Source organism: Leuciscus leuciscus (genome assembly GCF_965113295.1).
Source record: "Leuciscus leuciscus genome assembly, chromosome: 19".
Classification (NCBI taxonomy): Eukaryota; Metazoa; Chordata; class Actinopteri; order Cypriniformes; family Leuciscidae; genus Leuciscus; species Leuciscus leuciscus.
The window spans coordinates 13,228,900-13,245,748 of NC_138743.1; the positions used below are offsets into that span (position 1 = coordinate 13,228,900).

A 16,849-nucleotide genomic window follows, 5' to 3' on the forward strand; every position below is an offset into this window, starting at 1 on the left:
TGTGGTGACAGACACTAAAACGCAGCAGAGTAGTTCCAATGAACTTTCCATTCTGTCAAAAATAGAGGCAATTGAATTTCAATCATTTTGGAGACAGTTTTTCATATCTGAGCCGGACAGGAGACCACCGCAGATGATTTCTTACTCATTAATTCTTTTGAATGTTCAGTGATGGCTGTATTATGTCTATTCAACTTCATCCAAATCGCCTGCCTTCATGCCAACATGTGATTTATGACAATGTACAATCATGTGATAACTGAAATCCCGGATAAATATCTTTTATTAACAATAAAAAATGGCCAGATGAACACTTTACATGCAAAGCCAAGAAAACATGAAAATGCAATTATCCATCTTCAAAATTAACAGAACAGGAAGAATGGTGGATTAATCAAATGTGCTAAGCTGCAAGCATAAATTATTTCTCCCTCCCAAATCCACAAGAAAAATGTGGGCTTTCATAGCGGGATAGCTGAGAGCCTCCGCAGTTTTTTTTTCTCTTTTATGTCCAATGTTGTCAGTAGAAACCGAAAATAATGTGACGAAAAAATAATGAGTGATATCCCAGAGAAGTAAATGCACTGGCAAGTATACTGGAGAGAGAACTCTGTAAAATGGGAGCTAAGGCCAAGGGAGAATGGTGTACCTTTCTAACAAGCACTGATACTTGCATCATGGTCTTCATGACAAAACACATACAGAAAACTCTTTGGCTGGCATGTAGCAGAATAGTGCAGTTTGCTTTGTGCTGACCACATACACCCTCTCTAGTCCTCATGCCCAGTCCAATTATAGACAGGAGGTAAAGATGCCTTTAAAGTCAGTGTCCTGCATGTCAGATGAAATTCTCCAGGGAATATGATGCATCTTGGTTTGAATTCCTCTCTGCTTCAGTAAAGGTTTTTCACCATGTACGGCCCCTCCAGTTCATAACCCATTTTTCTGTAGTAATTCCTCGTTCCGACACCTGAAACACCAAACATTTAGAATTATAGTAGAAAATAACCTTTCTTTCAATGTTACATCCTCTAATGGAGGCACCATGGAGAATGTTATTTGGAATAAAACATGAATATTTGAAAAAGCAATAAAAAATAACATTGTATTAACATGCTTTTGAGTACTATTGAATTGGGTTAAACAACATACACAACAGTTCAAAACTTTTTTTTTTTTTTTGATATTAATGCTTTTGATCACTTTAATTCATCCTTGAAAACTAAAAGTAACAGTAAAGACTTTTATAATGGTACAAAGACTTATATTTCAAATAAATGTCTTTATTTGTAAATGTTCTATTACAATTTGTAAATGGTCTACAAAAATTTCAACATTGATAATAATAAGAAATGTTTCTCGAGTAGCAAATCAGCATATTAGAATGATTTCTGAAAGATCATGTGACACTGAAGACTAGAGTAATGATGCTGAAAAATGTTAAATAATTTTTTTATTGTAATATCAATGTAGATCTTGATACTAAGGAATTTGCTCTGATTGAAGCAAAAAAGAATATCACTCTTTTATGTCTAGTGAGAGGAACCATCATTTCAGTGTTTCAATGATACTGATACAACATATTTAAAGCAAGAAACAGTAAAATTACAATAAAAAGAAACTCTGAATGTAGTCTCAGCCTTTTGAACCCCACTGTATTTCCAATATACTCTACTGTTGATGCTTTGCTTTGCTTTGTCAGACATGCATTAAATTATCAGAGCCAGAATAATATGAATGCAGATTTTCATTTATTTTCCAATTGCTGTTATCTCCATCCTGCAGCTTATTTGGGGAGGTGCATGTCAAAATTTCGTATTCATTCTTTTCAAGCGAGGGCAAGAGAAGACCCAACAAAATGAAAGTGCCATTTCCGTTAACGCTGAGAATACTTTTGATACCTGAGATAACAGCCAATTTGCCCGAGCCGTGCTCATCCCTGGCTATCCTCTCGGCCTCCTCCATCAACATCATCCCAAAACCCTACAAATGCACGAAGCGAAAGACAACATATGAGAATGCAAGTCAGTGAGACTATAACAATACATGAAGAAATATGCCTTAAATAAAAATAAAATGGTACAAATCTGGGCAATTTACACATTTATCTTAAGCTCTCGCACCAGAGAAACATACACCCTTTAGGGTGTGTTCACATTTGTTGTTTGGTTCTCGTGGTTCTTTTGGTTTGGACCAAAACAAAAAGATAGATTTAGTCCTGGTTTGGTTAGCTATCACACTGTCATTTTTAAAGGGATAGTTCACTTTGAAATTAATTTTTGGTATGTTTTAGCTTACCTCAAGGGCATCCAAGATGTAGGTGTCTTTTTTTCCGCAGTAGTTTCAATTTTGATATTTTTAGGTCAAACCGTTCTTGTCTGTCAGTCATATAATGCAGGTCTATGGTCATCACCCCAAAAAGCATGCACAGAGTCCAAATTAAAACAATTCCCCGTCGTCCAAATTAAACAATTCCCCATCATAAGTACACATTGATGGCCTAAGACACGAAACGAGCGGTTTGTGTGAGAAAACGAACAGTATTTATATCGTTTTTACCTCTTATACACAGCCATGTCCAAGTGATCTGATCTGACGTGTACGCACACTGGTGCACAGATATATACACACTAGATGCCGCCTTGTCTACGGCAGTTCATTGGAACGAATGTCTTTAAGGCGACATCTAGTGTATATATCTATGCACCAGTCTGCGTACACGTCAGATAAGATCACTTGGACATGGCTGTGACCTGCATTATATGACTGACAGACAAGAACGGTTTGACCTAAAAATATCAAAATTGAAACTACTGCGGAAAAAAAGACACCTACATCTTGGATGCCCTTGAGGTAAGCTAAAACATACCAACAATTTTTTTCAAAGTGAACTATCCCTTTAACACCAAACCTACAGATACAAAAAACAACAATAACAAAAAAAATTGCAGGACTAAACATGCTCATTGTATGCATGTACATGTATACAAGCTCATGAAGAGCTTATAAATTGTGTAAAGGAGTCAAAACAGTGCCAGGTATTCCTCCATTACACACACAAATTATGAGATCTGCTGCAAGGAGACGTGGTTCCAATGCCTGTACCGAACTGTTAGGGGCAACGTAGCTCATATGACGAGAAAAAAACAGGTATGCTTGAGCATTACGCCCCTTTTAGGGTCACATCTTGTGACATCACGTCCTCTTTTTGTTTTGTTTTGATGTCTTTGGTCAGTATTGCATTCATATATCAGTTGTACCGCACCACACTTTGTTTGGAAGAGAACTGGTCCGCTTGTTTGATGCACACCTGGGTTCGGATGGCAGCATTCGCACTTATTCAAATTAACTATAATAAACAGAGCAATTGCACCAGAGTTCGCTGTAATCGAACCAAACCTGCCTAGTGTGAACACACCCTTAACCATCATTAATGTAAATGAAATGATACCGCAACTCCTGAAAAATCCTATTAGCAGGTGCATAGAAATAAATAGAAGCAAATAATCTAACCAAAATATATGAATAACCCACACTACTATACTTCCTAATCATATTTAAATTCAAGGTTTTGGTAATGAGACCTTCATGAGGGAACAGGCATCAGACATCATTAATGTTGAATCATGTTAAAGCAGTTTCTGCCTTGTGTTACTGGCGGAAATAAGGTGTCTTTACCTGGTGCTGGAACTTGCTTGGGTCTCGGCTGCTGACAGGGACCACGCTTCCGTAGACATGCAGCTCCCGAACAATGGACACGCCACCCTTCAACTCGGGCCGGAAGGACTGTGGTGAACAGCGGCGAAGACGCAGGAGACCAATTAAAATGTCCTGCTCGGGGTCCTCATAAGACAGGAAGGTCTCCCAGCCCCCATTAGCCACATAGTCTCTGCGGATCAGCTCGACCTGATATGGTCGAACTTTGTGATGAATCTCTTGAATGCCCACTTCTCTGGTTCGAACGTCTCTACACTGCAAGAGTCAACAAATAATAATTTAGTAATTATTGGCCTTGAAATCATACGGCAAACAAATTAAATGATTAACGATTTTAGGTTACCTCAGTGCCCATGTCTTTCATTCTGGCCAATGCCAGCTCTCTCAGATTTCCATGTTCCACCCCAGAGCTCACCAATGGCATGGGGATATCCCTGAAAAAGGACACAGATTATTAGCTTCTTCAAAGCCGTTTAAAAACTAAATAATGGTCACACTACAATGAATCTGGGCAGCAGGAAATGCTTCTGTTTTGAATAAATAATACATTTGGGATACATTTCACACATCAGTACCATGTAGATTTTAATATTGGCTAATAATCAGATGAAAAATTCACATTTGTGCATTTACTCTCCTACATTCTTAATGGAATACAAGATCTAGAGTGACCCTTTAACAAAGGTCAATTCTTACTTTGAAAGGTAGTATCTAGAAAACTAACGTTAAGTCCGTTACCTCTGTACACGATACACACGAGTCCATGGTGGGACTAACGCTAGTATTCGTGCTACCAGATCCACCAACGCACTGGGAGAGTAGCTCTTATAGCGGCCCGTTTTCCACAGCTCATACAGTCCAGTGCCTCGAATCACCAGCGTAGGGTAAAGTTTGAGCCCATCTGGTCTAAACGCAGGGTTCTCAAAAAACTCCTGAGGGACAGAGACAAAAGATGTTTTTGTGCTAACATGAGACTAGGACCAGTAATGAGTGCACTAAAGAGCAATAAATGCCATGCATAAAAATATTTTGAATTCTAGGTAAATATTGTGTAAAATATGTTTTTAATTTAAGCAGTTTTGTACAATATACTGTGTAATGTAACTTCTTGTAATGCAAGTTTTATAGCTTATTTGCCTTCATAATACTAAATTATTTATGATATATAGGCATAATATCAGTCACCCTGCACTATAATTAGTGGCATCTGCCGGCTCTAACCCACTCATGATAGACTTTACAAACTTCACAACTCATTATAGCACACAATAATAAAGACATATTTTACCAGTTATCAAACTTTTAATCTTTTTCCAAACGGTTGCCACTGAAGATCTCTTCATAGATCTCTTCATAGAATTTAGAAGCCATAGACATGAGATGTATGACACAATTTCAAGTAGAATATAAACTTTTCAGCTTGCATGCTGGTAGGCTTTGTGCTCCTGTTACATACTTGTGATGCAAAGTCTACTGATTCATTTCACCTAAAGTTCTTAAACGTAATTGGAAAATAACTTCATTCAAGAGTTCAAGAATTGGTAAAGGGCTAAATAAAGACTCATGACTTCCGTCACTGATCCTGCTTACGTCTGCTACTTAACACGTAATAGTGCTGGGATTTTGTTTTGTCCCAGTCACTTTGAAAACCTCAGGGTTCATGCAGCACACTCAAAAATGAAACCATTACAATCAAAGAGACAATGCCAATGGTCATTTAATTGGAACTGTCCGTCTTCCTGACATACTAGCGAATCATCGGACTTGACACTGGTGCATTTAAACAAAGACTGCATGGTCTAAACTAAACAGCGACTCGAAATAGTGCAAACAATCAAAAATAGGCAAATTGAAATGACGGATTACTCGAGTCACGACTATCCTTGCGGTTTGAGCTTCTCCTTACTCTAAGAGTCAAATGAAATGAGTCTTTGTGTGATATATTTACGCTGAGTGTTATTTTTTCATGTAGGGAGGGGAGCCTGCACACAGTCAGATAAGTGAGAAGTGAGAGTTGGACGAGTCAGTAATGGGATTCCATTATCGCCACGCTCCTTTCCACCGCACACTCATCCTGAGATAGCGCCGACAGGTCCCCGTATCGAAAGGTGGGGAGAGGCGTGACGGAGAGCGAGCGAGCGAGCAAGAAAATACGGAAGTGGGAGGGGAAGGGGAGAGCACGAGCATCAGAGAAAGCAGGTTAGGGGAGATAAACCAGCTGAGTGGTGCCGGTGGGTGACACAGGTGAGGTTGTGTGGGCACACGGTGGCGGAGGACGGGAGCTGATAGCGGTGGGGTCAGAGACCACCTTCCAGAGCCATTAATCTCTCTCTCTCTCTCTCGCTATACACTCAAATTTATGCATGAAACGGATCCCAATAAAACGCAGAAGGAATTAGGAATTAGGAGGCAGATCGGCAAGCAATGAGCCAATTATCGTCAAAGATTTGCACAAAGTGTTGTGCTTCATATTGGTACTCATACAATGTACAAACGTTTCATTTTCCTTATTACAAAGCAACAACATGGTCAGAAATATGAAGTGGAAAACCAAATGACAGGAACTTATTGCTGACGAACACGGTTTGCAGGGATATGGTCATGCCGATCCAAATCTACAGATAAGAAAGAAGGGGTCTCTTGTGCTTAACAAAAATATTTTTTTTATTAATAATAATAATAATATAATTTTATATATATCAAATAATTCATATTTGATATATAAACTTATATCAATATAAGTCAAAAAATTGAATAAACATTGCTAAATATAATCTTTATCCAATCTCAGAATGAATATACATTTTTATACTGTTTTCATAATGTTGTGCTTAAATACTTAAATTCACTTTTAAATGATTTAGCATTTGAAATCATTTTAGTTTTAAGAGTTTTATCTTTAATTTATCTATATAAAATAGTAATAAACTTGAATATTGTCAATTTATCAATTATTGGCCATAACATGAAAATTATTAATAATCTTATCAGTCAGAATTTTAATATCAGCCATTTATCCGTTAACAGACATAACATGAAAATAATTCATCATCTTATCTGTATCAACCAGAATTTTAATATCAGTAATTAATTGTTTAATGATAGCATGATAATAACTAATCATCTTATTGATAACTTTAATATCAGTGCATCCCTACTCTGGAGCGACAGAAAAATAAATGTCATGGAACGGCAAAGATCGTACACAAACGTCATTATATATATCATTATACCAACCTGTCGTACACAGGCGACTTTCCTGAGTTCGTGAGCTGTGACAAAAAGAAGCAGACACTTATCACACTATTAAGAGCTCTTGTAAAAAAAAAAAAAAAGAAATCACACCGGTACATTTTTATTTCATCAGTGTATAACCTCTTTCATTACATGGTTCTCTGTTTTTTGGTACAAGAAACTATGACTAACATTAAAAGAGGACAAAAAAAATAAAAATCCCACAAAAAAATTGGATATTTTAAAATAAAGTAGATTGTTTTTCACTTTTAGGCTCTAATTGCAATCCTACAGTTACAAATTGTACAAATAGAGTACAAAAGGTGTTGCTGTCCAAATATTTTGGAGCTGTCATTTGATTGCAGCAGTGTGGAGGCGAGTAAGAGCCTCCCCAAGGGGAAATGAGGTAGGTGTAATGTGGGCTTGGTACAACAATGTAAAAATCTAAGCAAAGACTTTTAGCTTAAGAGACGCATGCCTTCATAGACTCTAGAGACTGGATGATTTGCAATAAAAAGTTAATGGTTCTCTTCTACAGTTAAGTGGCATTTATGTGACTGTTAATGCAAAATATTATTTATATAATTGTACTCAGTTAATCATGATGTTTCTTATGCAACATTAATGTCACTCGCTTCATTCTAGGCTCTTATGTTCTCCTAATGGGAAATAATCACCAGCTTTAAAATCGCTAAACTCCAGAGATCGTGCACTGACAGCGTTCGCTTAAGACATCAAAGAAACCTGTTGGCACCTGGATTGCTCCCGGTTGGCGTTTAATACAGTCTTTCAGAGAGAAGCACTTTGAATGGGTTCCAGAGCGCAGTCACTGATTGGATCTCCATGCCTCGGTAATGAAACCCATCATAATGAATGCTCTATTCACTTCATATAATGAAGCCCCTGATAATGTGAACCAATGCGTCACAGCTGGACACTGACAGAGGCCATAAAAGAGCAGCCTGCCATGGCACATCACTCCCCACTTCATTTACATCCACCCATCATTCCTGCTATGTGACAATTAGCTACTGCACCCAATAATAGCGAAATTTTCCTTGGGATAGTCGTGTTATGGTGTTCCTGTACTGTACGTCTCGTGTATAACCTCTGTTTGCCTCTTTGCATTGTAACCTAGGGCTCTGTGATATGAAAAACTATTTCATTTTACTATTACTTATTGCTTCAAACTTTTCTAAAGGAGCAACATTTCTCTAGTCTCATTTTTGTCCTAATACCTCTGGGCAGTCTGCTTGATGATGACTATGACTCAGTAGTTCCTTCTACTTTGAGTGTCAAAATTAATAGAGCACCTGAAAGTGATATGGAAATTTTGGATACCCCAACAGCTATTTCACAGAAACGTTGATTAATTGGACTCTTTTAGTTGATGAAAATGACATTTTGTAAACCTGTGAGGTATGCAGAGATAAACCTGTGCATGAGGAATCAGTTGCCTGTCTCTCGGCTCCTCAGTTCATTTACATTAAAAGAGCTTACAGAATAAACAGTTATAAGTATGAGGACCTTAAATTACAAACCTTCCCATAATCCTTTTGAAGTGCATGTTTGAGCCTTATTTGAAGAAATCCTTTCAAACATGATTATTAAAGTAACACTTTTGAAAGCATTTTAAAATTATAATTTTTTTCATAATTTCGTCACCCTCAAGTTGTAACAAACCTGCATGACTTACTTTATTCAAGGGGATAACAATTATTCTTGTTATACAAAGGAAACATTTAGCTGAATGTCAAAATCATGAAAAGATAATCACCATAAATGTATCATAAATGTAGTCCATACTACTAGTGTACCATATTACAAGTCTTATGAAAGCATACAATAAATTTGTAAGGAACAGACTCAAATTTAAGTTGTTATTCAATGAAAATCTCACCCATTGATTTAAATGTGCATATTCAAAGTGACATTTGACATCATCAAACCTGTTGTGATGTCTTGTTCAAAAGATTGGCATTGGAAACTTTTTTTTATGTTTTTGAAATAAGTCTTTTATGCTTACCAAGGCAGCATTTTATTTGATCGAAAATACAGTAAAAAATATAATATTGTGAGATATTATTACAATTTAAAACCACTGTTTTCTTTTATATTTTAAAATGTTATTTATTTCTCTGATGGCAAAGCTGAATTTTCAGCAACCAGTCTTCAGTTTCAAATGATTCTTCAGAAATGATTCTAATATGCTGATTGGAAACATTTAATATTATTATTAAGTCATACAGGCTTGGAACATGAGGGTGAGTAAATGATGTAGGTGAACTATCTCTATAAGATTTATCTTCTACTGAGTATTTTCACACCAAACATTTTGACCAGTAAAAATATACCCAAAAATTTGATACAATGATTCCATACTTTAGCTCACTCTTAATCATTTTGCTGTTCTTACATTGCGTTTGGTGCCAGAGTTTAGAGATGAATGCTGCAGAATTAAAATGATCTAGAAAGTACTCACTATAAACTGCTCCACGTCTCTTTCCATGCCGACATTGGGTAAGTCTGGCATCATGTGGGCTACAACTTTAAAACCAGCATCCTTAGCAAGCTGAAAAGATTCACACACAGCCCGAACTGTATGTCCCCTAGAAAAAGAACATGAAGTCAATATAAAAAGATACAAGCAGTTAATGGAATATCATCCTAAGTTTTGTAGGACTGAATTTTGTATGGTCATACAACTGGGTAAAAATATAGATTTTCCAATTAATCGTGATTTTCATTTCAACAATCTGATATAGATCTAGAAAGATCTCATTTGAGGCTTATAGTTTAAGATCTGTCCTGCTAAAAAGGTAACGGGTAAACTCCCACTGTGTCCTTTAGCAAAGTGCTTACAACTACACCAAAGGGTGTAAGTATAGTGTAATTAGCATAGTTGCTAAGTCTCCTAATGCCTTGCAGTCAAGTGATCCCTAAATGACACGTAATCAAGCGAGTAAACTGCAATTACCAACACGAGCCAGAAACTGTAGGAACAAAATGATTCACTGGAAGTCAACACCGATGTTATGCTAATTAACATCCCAGGATCAAGTTTATACAAATTCCAAACACTCATCTTCTACTCTACGGCTCCTTCCTTTAAAGTAACCAACTCTGACCTGTTGGTATCACGAGCCACATCCTCATATACACTCTGTACGCCGATCTCTAGTCTGGTACAACCGTAGGCCAGCATGTCACTCAAATGTCTCTTCAGGCAGTAGTCCGGTCTGGTCTCAATCGTGATGCCGACACATTTGGTGTTACTGCGTTCAGAGTACCTGAGAAAAAATAAATATCAACTCAGAAATTTTTATAATATATTATATATGTATGTATGCATTTATATATGTATGTTTTAAAAAAAATAAAAATAAATAGGAACACATTAACGATGCCAATTTAAATTGATCAAAAGTCACAGTAAAGACATTAAAAAAAAGTTACAAAATATTATATTTTAAAACAACTGCTAAATCCTAAGAAAAATGTTTTACATTTAGTTTCCACAAAAATATTAAGCAGCACAACTGTTTTCAACACCGATAATAATAAGAAATGTTTCTTGAGCACCAAATCAGCATAATAAAATGATATGATTTCTGAAGGATCATGTGACACTGAAGACTGGAGTAATGATACTGGAAATTCAGCTTTGCATCACAGGAATAAGTGACATTTTAAAATATATCAACAAACAAAAACCTCTTTTTCTTTCCTATAATAATCTTCCTATAATAGTTTCTGATGATAATATGAAAACTATTTAATAACTGAATTGGCTTCATTTGGCTTGCAGCAATTTAATAATAATTCAGAAATGTGTGGTTTTTGGCTTCCTGTCATGCCTGACATAGTTCTAAAGTTTTAATGGATGTTTAATAGCCCAAAAACTCTTTTTGTCCATTTAGCTCCTGTTTCTTGCACCAGATTTTAGACAATGTAGTTATGAAACCAACAGAGTGTTTCTCATTTGTACTTGTACTTCTTTTTATTTCTCTCTCCCTTACACACTCACACACACACACACACACACACACACACTCTCTCTCTCTCTCTCTCTCTCGCACACACACACACACACACACACACACACACACCTAAGATAAGCAATGTGCCTGAAATCGAACTGTTGTCTCCTCCATCTCTGGCTGATTAGCCGCCGGAACAATTATGGCAATCGTGTCATCTTAACAAACCCGCTGATAAGCTGTGGTGTGCCAACAATTCTGTGGACCTCTGCCTACGTGCACACACACACATACACACTCTCTCTTATCAAGAAAATAAATAACAAAAACACAGAAATAAACTAACAGCGCCCTGCAGTGGCAGTCTATCCACATCTTGCAATCATCTCCTATGCCTTTCATTCTAAATTCAAAACGTTTACCTTCCTTATGGAGCTGATGTCACCGGGGTGGTCAACAGCGTCTGAGTCACCGCTTTGCCAAAACTGATGCAAATACGTTTTATGAAAAATCTTGGCAAATATATAAAAAAGTATAAAATATTTTTTCAGTTTCGTTTGGTGTTGTTAGTGGTGGCACAGAAATCACATGCATCACCTATTTAAATGGTCTTAGACTAATGGTCAAAGTGAAAAGAGGGCTTTTATTTGCTTGGTTAACCAAGTTAATGACGGCTAAACTGTTAAATAACATATCAGGAGATGTGACTAATAACATACTTTACCTTGTCTTCATCATTTAATCAGAGCCCAAATTCCACATTCTAGGCAGAAAGCAGAGCCAATGCAGCTGCTCTGACAGTGGAAGACCAGTCCAAAAGCACCATCTCTTCCTCCCAAATTTGCTCACCAGGGGGTTTTGGCGCTGTGCTTTAACTGATCCAAGAGCTGCATTTGTTCATTTTGCTAATAGACTAAAATTATCCAACAGCAAAAAGCACTGATCCCAGTTCAGAGCTTATTAACTAGTGATTTTCCCCAGATACACATAATAAGACAACAGCTGCTCCAATCCCAATGACCAGTTGTGTAACGGGTTAAAGACAAGTACATTTATGTATAATTACTTCTGAAGAACATGTGAGTAGGCATTCATGATACATAATAATATAATATTTATTATAGTATTACATAATGAATATAAATGAATATATATATATATATATATATATATATATATATATGAATATATATATATATTTTTTTTTTATGATATAATGCTACTATTTGCACTAGTAGATGCTAAACTGCATTTTGTTGCTGAGTACCTGCATTGTGCAATCAATGACAATAAAGTTTTATCTATCTACATCTATCTATTGGGTTATATATTGTGTTTATATCAGCTAGGGGGTGTAATGGTTCTCGGTAAAAAAAATAATAATAAAAAAAACCCTCGAACAATACCGTTCTCCACCCCACGGTTCGGCAAGTACTTGCACCGCCGGTCATCTCAAATATGATGAAACATACACATCTATAATACAGTTTGTTGAAAATAAATAAAACAGACAGGCAGAGTTAGGCTAATATATCGATGTAGCCGTCATCACCCGGGTGTTGATAGTGTGAGTGCAGGTCAGACCTGAACAGCTCACATTGCTATCTGTGTTTAAACTAAACTCACTTAAGCATTGCCAAATTAAACATTCGAGCGCAAGACGCGAGAGAGAACTCGCACGTGCGCACACAGTGAGCAAATACTGAGTTTTCTTTTAAGTCTTGCGCTTACACAGACAATTTCACAACATGCCCGTCTTGGTGAGTATCCTAGCAAACATAGTCGGTTATGTCTTAAGTGAATGTAAACACTCGAGAAAGACAACGCATGTGTTCAGTATCAGTGCATTATGTCTTAAAGTGACAGTAGCCAAATATTCCTGCTGTCTGTGTTTTTTAATGTTCATTAAACAACAAAAGACAAGGAAATCACCCACTGCTTTTGAATGATTAGTTTTTGTAACTTTAATAATGATTAATCTTTATTTAATTAGCTGATATTTTATATTTAATTGTGTATGCTTTATGGGTTTTTTATACACATAAAAAGCATTTCACTGCATGTTGTACTGTGCATGCTTGTTTGTGACAAATTAAATTAAACATTTAATCTTGTTTTGCCTAATTTCATTAAGTTTTTAGTGTTTTATTATTCATTTATTTTAAACAAAATTGCACTGAATTTTAATCAGTCATAATTTTATTTTTTACATTATAACTCGATTTCAAGCAACATTTGATGGCAAATAAAATAAATTATTAATTCTTACTTTCTAATTCTTACAAAGACAAGTACATAACGACAAAAAGATTGTTGTCTTTCCTAAGGCATAGCACCCACTGGTGATAGACTGTTTCTTGCCCTCTCCTGGCCCTGTAAATTTGTGTCGGGACTATCATAATTAAGAGTGGCCTGATTCTATCACTCAGACAAGTTTATCATGGGGCGCTGGTACCTGACAGCTTCAGTGACGTTGTTGGACGTGTGTCCTGACAGCGCGTCATGGAGGTTACGGATGAAATAGTCCCTGTACTCCTCCGGCAGAGCCATGAATGTGCCTCCCATCACAATGAACTCCACTTTATCCACGCTGTGACCCAGCTGCTTGAGCTAGATGTGCAAACACAGCAGCATAATGTCATTAACACCATCTAAATGAGTAGAAAAGCTGAGAGGATCATCAACCCTGCAGATCTAAACCGTAACATCAAAACCATTAAGTAGTATGTAATGATCACTTATGATTTTAACTGCACAATGCTCAGAAAGCAGCTGATAAACATGAGCTATGAAGATGACTCACCTGTTCTACTCGATGCCTAGTCTGGAGGTAGGGATCATATCGTGCACGGATGGCTCTCATTGACGTAGGCTAAGTAAGAGGGAGAATAGACAGTCAAAATGAAGCATACAGCATGACACAAGTGTGAAACTCATAAAAATATGCGTGATAGCATTGCTTTGGAAGACAGATGGATAATTACCTCGTATCCTGTGTAAGACTGTGTGGAATATTCAAAATCTGAGTCCGGACCCCCTGGGCAGTAGCTATTTGAGCAAATGAAAACAAAAACACACTACATCAAATTCAAAACTGAGACCAGTTTTATCATTATATCCTGCTAATAAAAGTTTCCCCACCAACTGACACACAATGCTAACAGCTTGAACCAGATGCAGGCCCACATGGAATATGCACTGTAAAAGGTTCAAGGCACCTGAATGAATAGCTTGTGTTGTAGAATTGCTCATTTGTATAAAAGCATGAGCTGAATGAATAAATGTACACTACTCGTCGAGGTCGGTAAGATTTTTTTTTTTACGTTTTTGAAAGAAGTCTCTTATGTGGTTAAAAACACAGTTAAAACAGTAATATTGTGAAGTATTATTAGAATTTAAAATAACTGTTTTCTATTTTAATATATTTTAAAATGCACATTATTCCTGTGGTGTCAAAGCTGAATTTTCAGCATCATTCCTCCAGTGTTCAGGGTCACATGATCCTTCAGAAATCATTCTGATATGCTGATTTAGCGCTTAAGAAACATTTCTCATTATCTCATTATCATGTTGAAAACAGCACAAAAATATTGTAATATTTTTTGTAGAAAACGTGAAAAAAAATTTTTTTGAATTCCTTGATGAATAGAAAGTTCAATAGAACATATTTTATTTAAAATAAAAAATCTGTTATAACATAAATGTCTTTTGATCCATCTTAATGCATCCTTGCTAAATAGTGCTAAAAAGTAAGTAATTTAAATTAAAAATCTTACTGACCCCAAACTTTTGAACAGTAGTGTAAAAGAAACACAAGGACACTTTATTCTGGACATACTCACACACAGATGTTGCCAGTAAAGCTGATGTGTGGACAGCGATGAGGCTTGCACATCACAGCAACAACTGCAATCTACAAAGATAAATTAAATCAAAGTCTGAGCACTGGGTTCATGTCTACATTATGATATCTTTACACCATCGCCAATACAAATAACAAATGGCCAACAAACCATCCTTACCCCACTGGCAGTGCGGATGGGTTTGGCTTTCAGTTTGGGCACCAAGGCTCTTCGATAATGAGACGGCACTGCAGCAATAATGTCCACAAGCCGTGGCTGTGCACTGAGACCGTATTTGGCTGATGTCTTCGTCTTGACTCTATAAAGACACAATTTAAGTTGTCAATCTATCTTAATTTATAGTTATCCAGTGAGAAAACAGTTCTACTTTGTTTTTGTGTTTTTTTTTATTTATCACCATGAAATGGAGGTTGTGATAGTTTTTTCTTCCCTATTGTGACATATATCCGGATGAAATGGCTTCTCGAACAAGAAAAAAATGTAGGACAGGACTTGATTTTGTCTATCTGGAATAGATAGGATCGTTGTGGTTTGCTATTGCTGATGTCATGTGAGTGATAGGTTGTCCTGCCCTCGGACCAGTAAACATATCATCAGAGAAGAGAAGTAGTTGCAAAAGGGAGGTGAAGTTACTCTGATTAAAGTGTATGAGGGCATATGAATTTAAATAAATAAATAATGATGTGCACGGATAAATCATTCATTATAAATATTCCAATATTCCAAATAGTTAATTTGTTTCATGATGACTTTAATATTATCATTAAAATAAATTAATCTTTAAAATGCACTGACTTGTTAAGGTTAATATCTTTTCCCTGTTCGTGGGCCTCAACCAGCTGATTGATGACATCTGCAATTGTCATCATCATCAGTTCTGCACGGCTCAAGTCACCTGATGTGAACACAGAAAGCACTGAGTTAAACAGACGGGTCATGTTAGAGAAACACAAATCTCTATCTGTACTCTTGTCTCAGTAGAATGAATCCAGACACCTGACACTATTGTTAAGGACTAGTTAAATGATAGAACTAGTTCCCTGGGATGGACTGACAGCATTGATATTTACAACAATTTTTTAATCATAAACCTTACACCTAACTCAACATTTTTTCCACATATGCTGACACACACACGTGGCTTTTTTATTTGGAGTAATTTGACACAGTGACGCATCCTTAACAAACAAAACATCCAAAAAGATAGTATGCGTGTATAGTGTATAGTAAGTTATATGATAACTTTGACAACTTTTTGTCACATCGTCATTTTAATAGTGACGAACAATTACTAAACTGCTTATGTAAATTAAAACCGAAATATATAATTCTCATAAACATACAATACCCAAGTCATAGTACTAATCTACTAAGTAGATGATGAGAGATTAGACATTTCAACATGCTCTTAGCAGCTAACAGAATACGTCCTGCTTAAAATTAGCAGTAAATACTCACTCTTCTTTTTCGGCTTCCCCATCTTGGAAACAATCTACAAATAATCCAGAACTCGTATACGATAAACACGAAAACTTGCAGTTAGTTAGAACATCAACCCACTGATAAAAACGTCAACATCAGAGAGCATGCTACACTCTTCCGTAAAGCGAATGCGTGTGTCGTAAAGCAACACATGTAAGTACAGTTGTCGTAAAGTTGTCAGGCACTTTGCTACAGCTTCTGAAGAACACACTGGAGGACCTCTAGTGTTCAGAATCGGATGATCCCTGTAGTAGTATGTTTTGTCTTATAAGGCTTATTGTGTGATATAAATATTGTAATATAATGTAATATAAATAATATTTTTTGTTGAAATTATCTTGTCAGAAAAATACAGTAAGCGATTGTTATGAATATCATAAAAGTGTCATTGTAATAGAGTAATCCCAGTAGCCTGTGAATGTTTCAGAATTGCCTCTGGCCATCAACTACTATCATTTATGTCCTACGTGATATCAGAAACTTGTACTGCAATTATAATAATTGCTATGCAGTCTTTTGAAGCTATATTTACCCCATTCATATCTGACCACAGCAGTAACTTGCTATATTTAG

The 16,849-nt window shown here is 36.3% G+C and overlaps 1 protein-coding gene across 1 annotated transcript; it reads right to left on the reverse strand.

Moving 5' to 3' along the window:
• Positions 1–265: 265 nt before the first annotated feature.
• elp3 (elongator acetyltransferase complex subunit 3) lies at positions 266–16,411 on the reverse strand. Its single transcript, XM_082147049.1, has 14 exons — positions 16,253–16,411; positions 15,590–15,689; positions 14,954–15,092; positions 14,774–14,844; positions 13,916–13,979; positions 13,735–13,803; positions 13,387–13,541; positions 10,080–10,241; positions 9,434–9,560; positions 4,456–4,649; positions 4,061–4,151; positions 3,679–3,972; positions 1,902–1,983; positions 266–970 (listed from the first exon to the last, which is right to left on the reverse strand). The coding sequence occupies exons 1-14, from the start codon at positions 16,272–16,274 to the stop codon at positions 894–896; spliced, it is 1,647 nt and encodes a 548-aa protein (XP_082003175.1). The 5' UTR covers positions 16,275–16,411; the 3' UTR covers positions 266–893.
• Positions 16,412–16,849: the final 438 nt, after the last annotated feature.

Excerpts from the sequence above, each read along its gene's own strand:
- elp3 (XM_082147049.1), bottom strand. The coding sequence starts at position 16,274 with ATGGGGAAGCCGAAAAAGAAGA. Across the intron at positions 13,804-13,915 it reads AGTCTTACACAGGATACGAG|CCTACGTCAATGAGAGCCAT; the intron begins GTAATTATCCAT and ends CCTCTTACTTAG. Across the intron at positions 4,650-9,433 it reads GAGACGTGGAGCAGTTTATA|GAGTTTTTTGAGAACCCTGC; the intron begins GTGAGTACTTTC and ends TCTGTCCCTCAG.